This window comes from Hemibagrus wyckioides, linkage group LG03 (assembly GCF_019097595.1).
Source record: "Hemibagrus wyckioides isolate EC202008001 linkage group LG03, SWU_Hwy_1.0, whole genome shotgun sequence".
Taxonomy (NCBI): domain Eukaryota; kingdom Metazoa; phylum Chordata; class Actinopteri; order Siluriformes; family Bagridae; genus Hemibagrus; species Hemibagrus wyckioides.
Window position 1 is genome coordinate 27,683,211 of NC_080712.1, and position 16,814 is coordinate 27,700,024.

At 38.1% G+C, this 16,814-nt stretch overlaps 1 protein-coding gene across 4 annotated transcripts in view; it reads right to left on the reverse strand.

Annotated features, from left to right (window-relative positions):
• Window positions 1-7,685, reverse strand: part of col21a1 (collagen, type XXI, alpha 1) — a 43,088-nt gene extending 35,403 nt beyond the window's left edge. The window contains exons 1-8 of one of the 4 annotated variants that reach the window (XM_058383154.1): window positions 7,459-7,682; window positions 6,070-6,194; window positions 5,274-5,404; window positions 4,468-5,028; window positions 1,505-1,670; window positions 1,179-1,407; window positions 431-604; window positions 182-259 (exon numbers count right to left, since the gene is read on the reverse strand). In XM_058383154.1, coding sequence (XP_058239137.1) covers window positions 182-259; window positions 431-604; window positions 1,179-1,407; window positions 1,505-1,670; window positions 4,468-5,028; window positions 5,274-5,404; window positions 6,070-6,095 — 1,365 coding nt within the window. In that variant the 5' untranslated portion in view covers window positions 6,096-6,194; window positions 7,459-7,682. Of the gene's footprint in view, window positions 1-181; window positions 260-430; window positions 605-1,178; window positions 1,408-1,504; window positions 1,671-4,467; window positions 5,029-5,273; window positions 5,405-6,069; window positions 6,195-7,458 lie in introns of all 4 variants that reach the window. The other 3 variants (XM_058383179.1, XM_058383163.1, XM_058383172.1) reach the window with 3 other exon arrangements.
• Between the last annotated feature and the right edge of the window lie 9,129 nt (window positions 7,686-16,814).

A 16,814-nucleotide genomic window follows, 5' to 3' on the forward strand; every position in this document is an offset into this window, starting at 1 on the left:
TGTATTTTTTGTGGAGGGGGTTGGGTGCATTATGAGATTATCAGAACACAATCTCCAAATTCCAAATCACTCATATAATTGGTATCACAGTATGGCTTATACTGGAAAAATAATATGACATTAATGGTTGGAATATATTAGCTTCTGCCAAAATATGAACATCCAAGATTTTTGTACTCACAACTCCAGGTATTTCACAAGCAGTTTCTCTGTTATTCTGCTCTGGGTCACAGTAGATTCGTAGTTTCTGAATTTCAAACTGTTCAAAAACAAATTGCAATACATAACAATTTTCTTTTCTCTCAAGTTACTTATGATTGTATTAATGCACGTCAGTTATTTAACCATCATCTTACCGGGTTCTTAAACTGTCAACTGTCTTAAACACATACCATTATGATACGTATAATAAAGTAACTGGTACACTTACAGGAACAGTTGTTTCTTTTCTGACATATTTTCCAACTTGTGTCTTTCCATTGATAAAGATGCCAGCAGGGGGTTCTAGGGGCTGGTTTTCAATTTCCAAGTCATCGACGTAAAGAGTCACATCTTCCTCGGTTACCAGAAGACGCAGCTGGTGCCATTTTTCGTCAAAAAGTTTCTGTGTTAAATAGACAGAATGACGAGAATAAGGAAAATGAATAGCTTTGTATAAAAGTTATGCATGAAACTGTATGGTTTGGGAAATTCTAAAGCAGAGATACACACATTCATTTCCCTCTTCCTTTTGAATGAACTATTCAAGGCAGCATCGGCAAATATTTTTGTAAATATGTATGGTCACTGGAATATAATGATGTTTCTTGAGGGATAAATTGTTTCTAAAGTCTTTCACTGACGAGTGATTTTTATACGCTGCCATATTTGTAATAAACAGAAATGCAAGTTGCTTAAGTTTTATAGCCTTTGCTGTTGAAAGCTTTTGCCGCAAAGGGGTTGTACATGTGGGCAGCAATACAGTTTCTGAACAGTGACATTTTTGTTGAAAGATATGGATATTTCAGATTACTTTGGAGTTGGCTTTTTTGTTCTTGTTTGAGAGACATTATTTAAAAACAGACATAATATATGATTTATAGAATTGCCTACACAGGAATAGGAAAAATGAACAGGTAATAAGAATAGGAGAAGTTTCTATAGGTCGATTTCAATATTTATTTGAGATTATTCTTTACTTGTGCTGGTGTTTTGCTGAAGACCACGGTCTGTGTTCCGCTGTAAGCAGTGCTGGTAGTAGTGAATGTGACTGTCCTCTTCATGCCATTTAAAGTAACCGCCATTTGAGGCTCTCCATTCCTAGTCTGTATTCTCCAGAGATCCCAGTCCTCTGTTAGGACGGAGCCCTTGTATTTAAGTGTGGCCACAAACACGTAAGAAGGAGGAAGTCCATCAGGAAACAGAGCCCTATGAAGATTAAAGGTTTGTGACTGTTTGAAAGCAAAACAAACCAATGTAAATTCACCATAAGAAGAACAAGAACAGCATTCTCTCCAGATTGTACCTGGTATTCTCTGTTAAATCATCCCTGGATGTCACTTGGTAGGCTTTCATTCCGTAAAATGATCCTTGTGTCTTTTTAGCTTTTTTGGCCAATTTCAGGTGAAACAGAATATCAAATCCCTTCTCATCTCGAGAGTTAATTGGTATTTTGTTTGGACATACAGTTTCTATGGTATATTGAAGGGGGAAACAAAAGTGTTTGTGTTATTGCAGTGTGTCTGCTCACAGTTGCTTTTCATATCACCTTAATATTCTAATTCTATTTCCCAAAGTGCCTGAAAAAATGCAAAACTTTCAAATAATTCTTGTGTTCATTGCATTTGGCCTTGCGCTGAAGTAAAGAAACAGTGAAGTAAATCAGTAAGAATCGGACCTTGGCATGGTACCCTGGACATCTTGCAAATATGCAAGCTGTTCAAGGTACATCCCAGCCAATGAAAAAAAAATAAATAAAAACAGATGAGAAATGACCATTATCTTTGATGCTTCAGGAGTCCAGTCTCACTTTCAAACATGTTGCATTTTAATAAATAAATATTATTAATTAATATATTGACAGTCTTGCATTACTTATTAGACCAACTGCATTATGAAATGAGTAACGTCCAGAATTTTCAGTAGGGGCAAAATTTTTTAATTCAAACATTTTTCCACAATTCTGAGCAAAATAAGCCATGAATCTTTTACCAGATGTCATGAATGTGCAGACTTGTGCAGTCATGACGGATGCAAGCACAGGATAGTGTATATTAAATAAGTACAGTCATCAAAACCGAAGGACAAATCAGAACCACAATCCAGAATCAGACAAATGGTCAGCTGTGTGTAAACAGTTCAGCCGAGCAAATACAAACAGGAAAGTATAAAACCTACTGATTGAAGTAGAAACAAGCAACAGCCTCATAGCCTCAGGTTACTCAACAGTTCACCCTCTCTGCATATTCACATTGAAATCTGCTCAATCAATCTTCAGTCAGAAGTACTGCTTTTAAGTTGCTTTGAATGCAACAGGAACATGTCCCTAAAGACAGCCTGCAGTGCACCTTCATGTCTACACTTTGGTGAGGTTGTTGAGGTGGGGTAATGTCATCTTGTCTGTTTTGATTTGTTCTCAGTCATAATCAAAAGGTGTTTTGTGTAAGAAGCCATGGTGTCTGCTTTGATGAGGGCTTTGCCAAAGGTTGGATCATGGTGCATAGACTGCTATCATGCACATTCTTTCAAAGCTGAAAATATGAAATGGGACTCAGAACAGCCCACGCATACAAAATAGTGGGCCATGAGATACAAGTGCACCATTTTATACAGGACTTCTAATAATAGTGAAGGATGTGCATATACTACCATTATTTACATATTACTTTTAACAAATCTACACTTTTTTATATTATAAACTTTAGCTAAGGTTCTCCAAACTGAGCTTAGGTTCATTTGTTCTGTGCATTTGATCATCTTGAGACATCTCTAGAACGATGTTTCCAGGAGCACAATGAACTGTGAAATGGAAGAATTTTGGAATTTCTCCCTATCTGTCCAAACTGAGTAAATAGTTTCGAATGTCCTTGGTCAGGAAGGTGACCAAGAACTGAGGAGATTCATCACCATCAGAGCTTCAATTCAGCTTTATTGCCCATCAGCTGGTACTATTTTGATGGTGAAGTATGATTGTGGGGTTCTTTTCAGCAGCAGGAATTGGGACAAGGGTAGGAATTGAGGGAATGATTAATTTAACCAAGTATTGAGAGGTATGAAACTTGTCCCAAAGGGAAAATATTCACTGCTTAAAATAAATTTGGTGTGCAAATTACAAAGGAAATCATGTCACACATGCTTACTGCTGAGGAAAGAGTGTGATTTTATTTTCAAAATCTGCTCCTTCTCCTCCTTTTGTTGCAAGTAGTCAGTCTGTGGCATTAAAAGAATATTAAATCAAGGAGGTGGTTTATATACGAGACTTGACTGACAGCAACCGTGTGTGATACAAAGTCAAGAGTCACCTCGACTCTGGGTGGGTTGATGGGAAGTTTTGTGTATGTTTCTGATGAGACTGTCAGCCGGTAATTACAGAAAACAGTTTCTTTGCTCTGCTGTTGCAGTGGAGGCAGGCAGGTTCTTTGACCTAACCTCCCCCATAGAAGAGCTGGTACTTCATCCACAATAATTGCTCTGACATTATAAATTATTGGAGTTAGAGGAGCACTAATTCATATTATCATGGCTTACTTGTAAATGTACATATTTACTAATAAATTTTTATATCCATTCTACTCCAACAAAAGAGTTTTGGCAAGGTTGACTTTAGAAATGCAGACCTGTTAACAATTCATAGAGCCCTTAAGGAAACTTTTTTTAAGAGTAAAACTACTAAAAATGTCAGTACTAGACTTATATTGTATTTAAAATGGTCTATTGTACATTGTATTTAAAATGGTCCGTTACATTCTATGAAAATGGCAAACGCCCAAAATGCCAGTTATATAAGGATCATGATTCCCCAGAGCTGATTTAATTTTTTTTTCACTACTAGACAAGAGGGCTTAGAAAAACAAAATGTCCTGAAATGTAAAAGCTCTGTCAAGCAGTAATGTGTCTTGACGTGTAATAGGCATGACACTAAGCATATCTCTCATTCTTGGAAGTTATCTAAAACTGTGACAATAGATAGATAGATAGATAGATAGATAGATAGATAGATAGATAGATAGATAGATAGATAGATAGATAGATAGATAGATAGATAGATACATGAATATTCAGTAGGATCTATCGGTACTTGGGCAGATGACCAGAATGCAAGATAACATTGTACTGGATTTTATGCATTGAACATATGACAAACAGATCATGCACATAAGCGCAGGGCACAAGTTGCATACTCCCAACCTGCATGTGATGTCAACTTATGTAAGCATCAGATTGGCACCAGTTATCAGCATATTTAATGTGATAGTTAAAAATGTTTACCTTCACACAGTTTCTGCCGAATAACTTCACGAATCTTGGAGATGGCTTTATAGTCTTCGACATAGAAAACATAGGTTGAGGGCGGCTTGTTGGCAATTGTCCTCAGCTCTGTTTCCTCTGTCTCTGACCCAACACCAATTGCAAAGAGTATTATCCCTTTTTTCCTTGCGGCCTCTGCAGCTTCAATCACTGCATCTTGTGACTTCCCGTCTGTCAGAACCACAGCAATTTTTGAAGCCCCGTTTGGGCCACGCTCTGATAGTGCAAACAGCTTCTCATTGGCAAACTTGATCGCTTTTCCAGTGTTGGTGTTGCCCCCCATGTATTCTATGGTCTCCATGGCATCGATTAGGTCTTTGGTGGAGTAATGTTTTCCCAATGGTATGTGTAAAACAGGTTCATCACTGTACTGGACCACCCCAATTTGGGTAAACTTCTGGCCAATGTTAAAGCTTGTTGTGATGTTCACCAGCCACCGTTTAACTATCTCAAAATTTGTGTCACCCACACTCCATGAGCCATCAAGTATGAATACTAAGTCACTTTGAGCTGTTCGGCAACCTGCAAGGCAAAGGAAGCAGGCTTACTAAATTTTAGTTGGAACATCCTTGGAACATTCTATATATATATATATATATATATATATACACACACAGCTAACTAACAAGAAATGAAAGCAAACTCAACAAAGATGTTTTTTTTTTTTTTTATTAACCTGAGCCTTAATAAAAGAGCTGCATTGAACATGATCAGAAGATGATGTTATGAGACATGCAGTGGAAATGGAAATGAGAGAAGCATCTTACTTAATCTCATGTCCTCATCTTGGGCTGTGCAAAATAAGTGAAGGAAAATGAAGTACAGACACCAAAAGACATAATGCATGGATCTCATTTTGCAACCAATGATCCTGAAGCACCAAGCCTCAGTTTTGTACCTAAAGAGAAATGAAGATATACATATCTTAGATAACCTCAAGTTAAAGATGGCGATTTTGTGGAATCTAAAGTGGTTATAATGGCTTGTTGCATGAACAGCATGCTTATTTAAGATGAAGAGATGTTAGTTCCTTTTGCATGTTGTGTGCAGGATTCACTGCTGTTTGACTGAAGTAATGTCAACACAGTATTGTATTGGCACCCAGAATGTATACAGCACTGACAGTGTTATAAAAAAAACTGCTGCTCTTTACCACTACTGGTCATGGTTTGGCTGTGCAGAGTTACATTTTGAGAGGCTTCATATAACTATGGTTCCTGTGGGAAACCACGTATTTTATTATGGCTTCCAGAGGGAGAGAGATTTGCAGACATTATGAAAACACGAGAAATAAGCAAGGAAACGTATATTCCAGAAAGTGTTTCGGTCTTTTTTCGATCCCTCGATCTGCAGTTGGGCAAAAACAAGCTCATTTTAATATTAATAATTAAAACTCTTAGCATTTTCAATTTCGTTAGTATGTATGGCCTGGTTTGTTATATCAGTGGGTTGTTCTAGGCTTTGACCTCAAGCCACAAGTATGGCCTTTTGCTTCAAGTGCTTTCCCAAATCCCAGTGTGGGTGGGGGGTGGTTTGGGGGGTTGGGGGTAATCTGGAACTCACCACCATTTGTATGAGCCAGTCGCCATATCCCCTCCTACTTGCTTTTTCTCAGAACTGGATATTTCTACTTCTCTGCCAATCGCACACGGAATCCATTTACAGTGTCAGACAGTGAAATTCCAGTTCTGGAGAATGACCAAACACATGTATTCATGACAAAGTGAAGACAACTATGTTCCAAAAAAAGAGAGCTTGATTTAACATTACAATACTATTTTGTGTGCACAACACTACAAAAAAAATAATTTGCAGCTAATATGGTTGTTGTACTTAAATCCCTTAGCACTAAATGTCTGCTAACCAGTGCCTTCTAGTTGGATGGCATTTTTATTTATTACAACTTTTTGAGGACTTTCACTGAACTCTGAATTCATGTAAACAGATCTTTATGTATTATCCGCAACAAGACATGGAAATCTCTGTGGAATTGGGTAGTGAGCTATATTCAGCCTGCTTGCTGATTTATTTAAGACTGGTGGGAGACAAGAAAGCCTTGTTACTACTTCCTCCGTGTCCTCCAGATGAAATATTGCTGAGTCTGTACATTGCTCAGTAGCTTACGTGTTTGAATTTTTTTTTTAATGTCACCATGATCAACTGCTGTTAACCATTCTCAGCAAACCTTCCGACATATTAGGAAATAAACAGAATCAGAGTCATATCGTTTTACTTAAGATCCCACTGATGTAAATTCAAATAAAACTATAAACCCAACATTACTGAAGACTGAGCCGTTCTATCTATCCAAGGGCTTTCAGCTATACCCCTAGCATGTAAAGCACCAGTGTTCTTTCCATGATGGGGATCCCCTTTATGGTTCCTACGGTTCATCCACATCCACATTGTTTTTCCTTTCGTAAATCTATAAAAAGAACCTTCCAAAGCATCTTTGTGCAAGTAATACAGAGCATGTCTCTACAGATTAAAGAGAAATAGATTTTTATCAGTGTTGTGCAGTGCCTGACAAAAACCGATAATTCCATTCATTCTTCATGTGTGTAACAGTGCCACAAACAAGGAACTGATGGTCACTCCTAATGTCTTAAGTATGTTTCCTTCAGAGAGTCAGGCTATATGGTACTTCATTGTTTAACCTAGATCACAACCATAATTGGAAAAAGTACTCCAGCAAGAAATATGATTCAACAAATTGCCAAAAAAAAAGCCTTTGATATTTATTAGCTTAACAGAGGCCACAGCCGCAAGAAATAAAGGATGTAAAACAGCATCTCAGGTTGGTTGTCTTTCTCAGTTCCACTGAACTGAGACTTTATTTAAACTTTTAAAACAAAAGTTTAAATTATGCAAAGAACTTCCAGCCCAATCAGCCATGCAGTTATAACTAATGCATCACATTAGTAATAAAGACAAAAGGAAACAAAGGTTTACCAATAATCAATATGTGCAGAGCTGGATTTGTGGCTGAATGAAGTCCCTCTTACATCCTCATAGGTGTGCCATGGCCATGGTTTTGCAGAGTACTAGACTGCAGAAGCTTTGGAAAGCTGCAGAGTCACAGATGTTGCTTCAGTAAATGTGCCTGCCCTCCTCATCCACTTTCCAACTCTCTCTCTCTCTCTCTCTCTCTCTCTCTACTTTCTCCCCTCTCTCTTTTTATGTCTCTCACTTGCTCTGTCTCTTGCTGTCCGTCTCTCTTTCCCCCTTCTTTCTCTCTCTCTCTCTCTCTCTCTCTCTCTCTCTCTCTCGCTCTTCTCTCTCCTTTTGGAGAGCAGTCACTCTCAATTATCCATGGGTAGAAACAGTTAAATCAGACCTCAGACCATCTTAAAACAAGAGATAAATACAAACATATTTCCAGTCTTTGGGGATTTGGAACCATCATGGCCACAGAGGGATCAGTCTAAGCATTTTTTGGAATGAGGCATAAAATTAGAAAAGTATTGTGCGTTTAGACTTTAACTACTATGTGTAAACAATTGTTCTCTTTTTACTGTTCTTCTGAATGTACTTAATTCTTCATTAAAGCACTTATTTTGCTAATAGGAATAATCTGATTCGATGCCTTTGATGCATGTCCTGTTATAAAATTCACAATCAGTTCTTTTCTCTAATGATCTTGCATTAAATTTTGACAATACAGTGCAAGGACTTTGCAATTAATAGTCCTTGAACATTTCCAGAGGCTTCATGAGGACATAACAAATTATGCAAAATAAAACTTCTGAAAAAAAAAAAAATCTGTAGCAAATATCACTGTATTATTCTTTGTTAATAATTCTATTTGAAAGTTTGGAGCAGTACAAGTTCCTGCATGTGGATTCTTGTGTTCAGGAAAACTATTTAGAACCCTTCTGGGAGATTGATTCGGTATTTCAAAATATTCTCCACTTTCTCGTGCATATCAAAGCTTAAACCCACATGTTGAGATCCTTGGAGCTCTGGAGCTGGTGCTCATCCTGCACAACCTGAGCAGAGATTTTGGCTCATGATAATATTCCAGAATATCACAAAGATTTTTTTGGGAAAAGTCCACTGTGCACAGCCTCAAATAGGGATCTTTGTGAACACTTAATCACTAAAAACATCAAGTAAAGTTTATTACGAAAGATACGAAAACTAATTACAAAGCATCAATAGATAGCAGATATGCATATGACATTCCCCTGTTCACTCATTTAAAATGTGAAAATGAAGTATATTCATCGTATAATTTATTGTTTTTGTATGAATGAATAATTATTAATCATACATTTATGAACTGTGTTTTCTAGCCGTAAACAATTCTGTGCACATCATGTTTGTCACACACTACTTGAATGAGTAGACATGTGGGGGTAATAATCAGATCCGGATCCAGATCCAGTGTCTCTCTCTTCAAAAAAAAAAAACCCTGTTGAATTATCCCTCACATCCTCTGGAACAAATCCTCTCTTTGCATGACTATTTGCTGTCCTAAACCAAGCTAAGTGGAAGAACTTATTCTGCTTCCAAATCCTGCCGCTGATTTCCGGCTAGCGGTGTAGCTTTTATACAGGTTCTACCTGCTGATCCCGACAGAGTAGCTGCCACCTTGATGAATGTTTAATCGGTGGTTGGGGGATCTATGATTGATTGCATTCAAAAGCAAGGACTTGAAAACCAGAAAATCTGTTGTGGGTCCCACTGGATTTCTGGTAATTGAAATGTACAGCTGGGCTTTGTAAGACTGCATATTCCATTTGGCCTGGAAGTTGACTGCTACGTCATGACTGTAAGGTGAAGGTTATGCTTGTTTCCTGAATAGGAAAAAATAGCAGTGGGATGTGGCAGAAAAATGATGAATTTTGGAGTGGTTGTGTAGTTTGGACTTTCTCAGGCCTACTATTATCAAGTCAGGAGGCTGTGGAAAACATATGGCATGCCTAAAAAAATATTAAATGTTTTGAAATCAGAAACTTAATTTGATGAACGTTTTTCCTTATTGAAGAAAGTAAACATTTATAGGATGACAGTAGTAGCTAGGGTACGTCAAACAAGCATTCGCACTGCACAGCATTAGTGTTTAATGTTTAGACAAGTAGTACACACTGCATTAATCATGTTTTCTGTACTTTAGAAAAACATGTTGCTGTTACAGATTTGTTGACCTTTTAATCTGAAGTCCATGAAGCTTTGTAGCTTGAAAAAAAAAGAGACCTAAATCAGAGACCTAATAAAGAGTGCCTTTCTTTCTGTTTTGTTACATCCTGACTCTTGAGTGCTTACATAACACCTCTTTGTTTGGTTAAGACCATTTGCTTGTGCTGTAATGGTATGTACAAAAAATATTACATGCTAAGATGACAATTTACATGTTCACTCTGCGGTAACCCAAAGAAGTGTTATGTGTAGCTGAAACAAGTTTCACTGACAGGGAGAAAAAGAGATCTGGAGGGATGGGGAGAAATTTATAAGAATTTCCATGGAAGAAATTGGTGAATCATTCTGAGAGGGAACACCGCCTCCTTGCTGTTTCTTGAATTGATAGGGGATCATGCAGAGGCACATAAGAACTCTAGGGGACTTTCCCTGAACAGCTTTGTGGAATTCATGTTTAGCAGAGCCTAATAAAACACTGTTGTGCAACAACACAAAATGACATAACAGTATTTCTTGTACAGTAGATTTAAGAAGTGTTCTGAGGTATCTCAGCCAGTTTCTTGAGTTACGTGTATTGATGAATGGAAACATTGTCTTGACGATAGAAATGAAAGGTTCTCTTGATATATCGACATGGAGTTATACAATTCTATGGACCAACGCCTGATTCTGTTGATTTTATTAATGGTGACAGTTTGAAGGCTACCATGGAATATCTGATTATGGAACAGAGTAAAGTTTGTAACTAAGCAGAATTTAAATGAATACAGATAGAGACTATTACACCCTGGACAGGAGGGCAGTCCATCACAAGGCACCAGACATGCACACAGTCGCAAAAAAAATTCATACAGTTGCAATATTCTGGAAAATTACTGCGAGCCAAAGATTTCGTGGCTAAAGTTCACTACGCACTTCCTCGAATCAGGGATCTTTCTGACCACTTAACACACAGTCGCTAATAACATGAAGTAAAGTTAATTACAGAAGATACTAAAACCAAAATAGTTATTTACTGAGCATATCCTGAAGGTCCAGCTATGCAAATCACTTTCCCTTGTTCATGGAGATAACCTATTTCTACAATGCTCTATAATAGTATATAATAACGGCATATATTATTTGATTGTATAGCCAATAAATAACCACGGGACCATTATTGTGTCATTTTGTGCACGTTATGTCTCTACTGCACGCTAATTGCTTGAATAGACATGAAGGTGTAATGACCAGTCCACACATGTTCTTTACCAAGACAGTCAGTGTCTGTATCTTCTCAGAATTTACTGAGTTGTCAGTCGCATCCTCTGGAATGTACCCTCCTTTTTCAGACAGGAAGCAAATTAACCATATGTATTTGGTGTCCTAGCTAAGCTATTCAACTACTTCAGTTAATCTGCTTAAATGTTTACTGCTCTTAAATTCTGCTGTTGATTACTGGCTACTTTTGTGTTCATTAAATAAGCCAGCTACTGTGACGAAGGTTCAATAACTTTCAGTAACCCCTTTATCCTGGTCAGAGTCGTACTGAATCCAGGGCCTATCCCACGAACATTGGATATGAGATGGAAATGCATCCATGATCTTATCCTCAACTCAGCATTAAATTTGGGGATTTGGAGCTTTATTTTATTTACTTACTTACACATCACATGTGCTGCCAGCTTTATTGTACTTGCAGTTATGGCTTTGCCCTGAATTGGCTAGCTACAAGTATTACAGTTTCTTTAACAGGCATCATGTTTGATGGTGGATTTTGTCTGTGACAAATGTCAGACAGTGACCTTAGCAATACTGTTTCACCATGCGAGTAAACTATTTGCACCATAAAAGCAACCATATAGTGACCTGAAAGACAGAATGGTAAATGTTTTATTGACTAGAGCCACTCAAACTCAACTGACATCTGCAAGGTAGAACCAGCAAACATTCTTCTCTTTTAGATGGACAAATACCTCGAAAGTGCTTTGCTTATTTAAGCAAAACTTTCTTCCAGCTGGCAATAGTTCGGAATCCATCATTTTCTTTAACCCAATTGTTCTGCTTGGTGTTTTTTTTTAAAGACACATTCAAAACTCCACCTCAGGTAATTGTAGACACTCGCATCTCAAAATCATCTGCAATATCTAAAGAACAGTTTTTAGATGTCCTTTTGTTCTCTCTATTGTGAATAATTCCAAAGTAGCAATCATCTAAGAATTAATTTTATCCCTTCAACAACAGCAGGTAGCAGCAACAATAACTCCTCTTTACTTGACTGATCTCCCTTATGTCTTCCTATTTGCCGTAGGAGAGAAGAGTATGAATCTCTTCTGTTCCATTTTTCCCATTAGGCAAAACCAGTGAAATATAGTAGAAGTCTTTCAAGTCATGCTGTAGCTTTCTATTACTGTTACCCCAAGGTAATCAAGTGACTCTGCAAGTCACAAGAGAGAGCGTTCGAGTACAGAGTCAAACTTTAGTTACATGCAAGCAGCAAAAAGCATTTTACATTTTACATTTTTTTAAACAAGGTCTTAGCCAAAAACTACAAACTGAGCTGATCTGTCAGGATGGACCAGCTAATCTCTTTTATTGTCTGCATAATTTGTATGTGACGTCTATCATCATCATCAGTGCCCTAGACCCAACAAAAGCTCTCCAACTGATCTAGTCCTAAGCCTAGTGAATTAGAACTTGATACAGTCCAGAAGTGTGATAGAAGTGTATCCAAGTTTTGTGCTGCCTAAGAAATATATCAGTCAGACCCCAAGGCAGGGATTCAGCTGATCATCTCTGAGCTTTATGAGTATCTGGTGATGAGGTGTGGCCTAGCCAATACCCATCAGTGTTTAAGTCCTTCTTGGTGGAATAGTTACATCATCACAAAATTAAATTATCTTAGATTACTTTGTCCTTTTATTTGATTTGTGGGTTAGTTGTATTATATACATCTCTCCTTGATGCCGCATTAAGCTTGGTGTAGTAAAAGATGCAGCCTTTTTAATCAATGTTCATGTGATCTATTGGCCTGGAATCATCAGCTTACTGAATGCTTGGTTATACTCTTTAAGTACAATATAAGAAGTGTCAAATTGGTCGTCTTTCAAACTGTGTGGAAAGAGAGCCTTGTCACTTATTAGCACAGCTCTTATTGCTGTTCAGTCAATGTACTATATCTCTTCACTCAACTTTTAGCTACCAAACCCCTTCTAAAAATCATTAATTCTTCCTTAAGCACTGGCTATGTGCCTAAATCCTTTAAGCTAGCAGTTATAAAACACTTGATTAAAAAACCGGACCTCCACCCTGGTCAGCTGTCTAACTATACACCAATATCAAACCTGCCCTTTATCTCCAAGATCCTAGAAAAGGCAGTAGTACAGCAGTTATGTTCATACCTGCATAGAAATAACATTTATGAAATGTATCAGTCAGGATTTAGGCCTCATCATAGCACAGTGACAGCACTGGTTAAAGTGGTAAATGATCTGTTACTTGCTTCTGATCAGGGTTGTGTCTCCTTACTGGTGCTACTGGATCTTAGTGCAGCTTTTGACACCATAGACCACACTGTTCTACTTGATAGGTTAGAACATGTTGTTGGTGTTAAGGGATCAGCCCTCTCCTGGCTCAGGTCTTATCTGACTGACCGATATCAGTTTGTAGATCTAGATGGTGACTTCTCCATGCATACCAAGGTTATGTTCGGTGTTCCACAAGGTTCCATTTTAGGCCCACTGCTTTTCTCTCTATATATGCTACCCCTTGGTGCAATTATTCATAAACATGGTATTAGCTTCCACTGTTATGCCGATGACACACAGCTATATGTTTCAGCTGTCAGATGAGAGACACCAGTTATTAAGATAGAAGAATGTGTAAAGGACATTAGACATTGGATGGCCACTAACTTCCTCCTGCTTAATTCGGACAAGACAGAGGTGCTAGTACTAGGACCACATGCAGCTAGAAGTGAGCTTTCTGATTACAGAGTAACGGTGGATGGTCTTTCGGTTTCATCTTGTCCAGCAGTAAAAGATCTTGGTGTGATTATTGACTCTGGTCTTTCGTTTGAAGCTCATGTAGATAATATCACTAGGGTAGCCTTCTTCAATCTCAGAAATATCGCTAAGATAAGAAATATGATGTCACTTCATGATGCAGAGAAACTAGTTCATGCTTTTGTTACCTCTAGGTTGGATTATTGTAATTTCTTACTGTCTGGATGTTCCAGTAGGAGCATACACAAGCTCCAGTTAGTCCAGAATGCAGCAGCTAGAGTCCTAACTAGAACCAGAAGATATGAACACATCACTCCTATTTTAGCCACACTATATTGGCTCCCAGTCAAATTTCGCATTGATTATAAAATACTGTTACTAAACTTTAAAGCACTAAATGGTCTCACACTGCAGTACTTGGGCAATCTTTTAGTCTTTTATGATCCGCCACACCTACTCCGATCAAAGGGTGCTGGTTACTTGGTAGTACCTCAAGTAGCAAAGGCTACAGCAGGGGGCAGAGCTTTCTCTTTCAAAGCCCCAAAGTTATGGAACAGCCTTCCAATTAGTGTTCGGGATTCAGACACAGTCTCTATGTTTAAGTCTAGGCTGAAGACACATTTGTTTAGTCAAGCTTTTAATATATAGTTCTTAGATAAAGGAGCAGATCTGAAAGGTTCGTGGGCATAGAGTGTTTGTGTACTGGGATGTTTGGCTGCTGTCATCTTTCCACCCTCGCAAGTCACTCAGGTTTGCTGACTGTGAAGTGGTTGGACGCCTTATGTCCCGGGAAGCCTTCATGTCTGTCACCTTTTGGCTCTCCCTTTTAGTTATGCTGTCATAGCTAGTCTTGCCGGACTCCCTGCCTGCACTTTATACATAATCTACATTGTCTTAAACATCACATGATCAGAATCATTCTTAATATCTTTCTCTCTCTGTCTTTCTCTGCCGAGCTAAACACCCAACTCCTGAGCTCCCACTGTTTGCCAGTTCCATTGTGACCACTGCCCTACCCCTGGTCGGAGTCTCGTCGCTTGTTGGTGCCCACTGATGCTGTGGATGGATCTGTGTGGACCAGGAGTCAGCCATGGACAGAGCCACTTGGGGACTTTCACACCGTCACAGATCTGCCATTACATCTGTCAGTTTGTGACAGCAAAGTATTAGTGTCTATAATGACCTTAGAAACTACACTGACCTAATAGTTCCTCATGGGCCATTGATTTCTGTTGTAGAAAGGACATTAATCAGTTACAGTTACATTATTTACTGTTTAGTGTCACTCAAATGAGGATGGGTTCCCTTCTGAGCCTGGTTCCTCTCAAGGTTTCTTCCTTTTCCATCCCAGGGAGTTTTTCCTTGCCACCGTCGCCACAGGCTTGCTCATTAGGGATAAAATAGTTTAATTATTAAATTTAATGATTTACTCTTATTTCTAGTTATTTAGTTATTTTTATTTATTTATTTTATTTTATTTTTATTTATTTTTTCCCTCCCCTTTCTCTGTTTTTCTTCTTCTGTAAAGCTGCTTTGAGACAATGTTCATTGTAAAAGGCGCTATACAAAATAAATTGAATTGAATTGAATTGAAGTTTTGGAGTCTTTTTCCTTTATCCAATACACTGACATTTACTGATAATCAATTAAATTAATCAATTTGGATACAAGATCAGGTACCCATGTATTTTTTTAAGGAAATCCTATCTGTAGCAATTAGATCTGTGTTAATAAATCAACAGATCCCTTAGACTGGCTTTCTACCCATAGCTTTCAAAACACTAAAATGTTATCAAAAATATTATCTCTGAAATGCTCAAAAAAGAAGAATAGAAAAGAAGGAAGAATAGTAGATTACATATTACTGGCCTCCAACCAGGGTTGTGTCTTTTTGCTTTTGAGACCATATATCACAATACAGCCTGGAAATATTGTTGGGGATAAGGGAACAGCTTGTTCCTGCTACATATCTTATCTGACTGCTATCAGTTAATAAATTTAATGGTGACTTGTCTGCACATCCAAAAGTAAGGTCTAGTGTTCCACAACTTTCTATTGTATGGCCTCCTCTTTTTTCATATACATGCTGACACTGGCTACAATTATAAAAGTAATCACTGTATTAGCTTACACTAGTATGTAGTATGTACACATATGTATACATCAACCAAAACAAATGATGGACACCATCTTACAGTTACATGCATAGGATTTGCATGTTAGAGGTGAGGGGGCAATTACTATAATATCCTGGCCCTTACAAACCTGTAAATGTAATCAGCAGTCAGAGCTGTATTCGGGTGTCAGATGGATTTTGTAAACCTTTGTCAGGCTGGCTAAATCACATGAAGCAATCACACCCTAACTTTAGAAATATGATGAACCGGTGACCAATTCAGGCAAGCAGTTAACTGGGGATAGAGTCAGAGAGACCATAACAAGCCAAATTATGGGAAGAGTCAAATATAATACTCGGAAACCAGAGTCTTGTCACCGTTGGCATGGGCTTACCGAAGAGCCCTGATCATGGAATGTAATTTACCTCAAATATCTAGGGCATGTCTGGAACATCATGGCTACAACCAGGAATTCACCCCGTTGATGCAATCATTCTTACTATACTCCCTTGCTCCAGTGGACAGTTGCTGGAAGTTGATAAGTTGCTCAGATCCAATGAGCTGAACTGCTGCTCAGTCTAATGAGCTAATAGATAAAAATTGTAAATTGATCACCACTGCAGGGAGGTACCAAAAATCCAACAGGAAAAAAGTGTGTAGCTTTAGCCTTCTGACATTCACATTCAACTTTCAAGTTGGACATTGGGCCTTTCAAGAACTTAGAAAAGCATAAATAAACTGTATTATACAGCTGTGTTACACAGCTCATCACATTTCTTCTTAAGCCTGTCATGGATCACTGGTAGCGTACACACTCCACCTTCTCTGATCACTGACACCTGTGTCTTATTGGTATCAGCTTCTCCAATATCAAGTTTTATTAAAGTGTCTTCAGTGGAAAAGGAAAGCTAGTGGAGTACCAGCTTTAAGAATATGTTTGAATATAGATGTTATGACAGCGTTATTGACAGACACACATTTGTCTTTCAGATTGGCCATCGGTCAAGTTAGACCTCAGCTTTCACATTACAAATAGAACTTTGACTAAATTTGAGCTCTGTGGGGT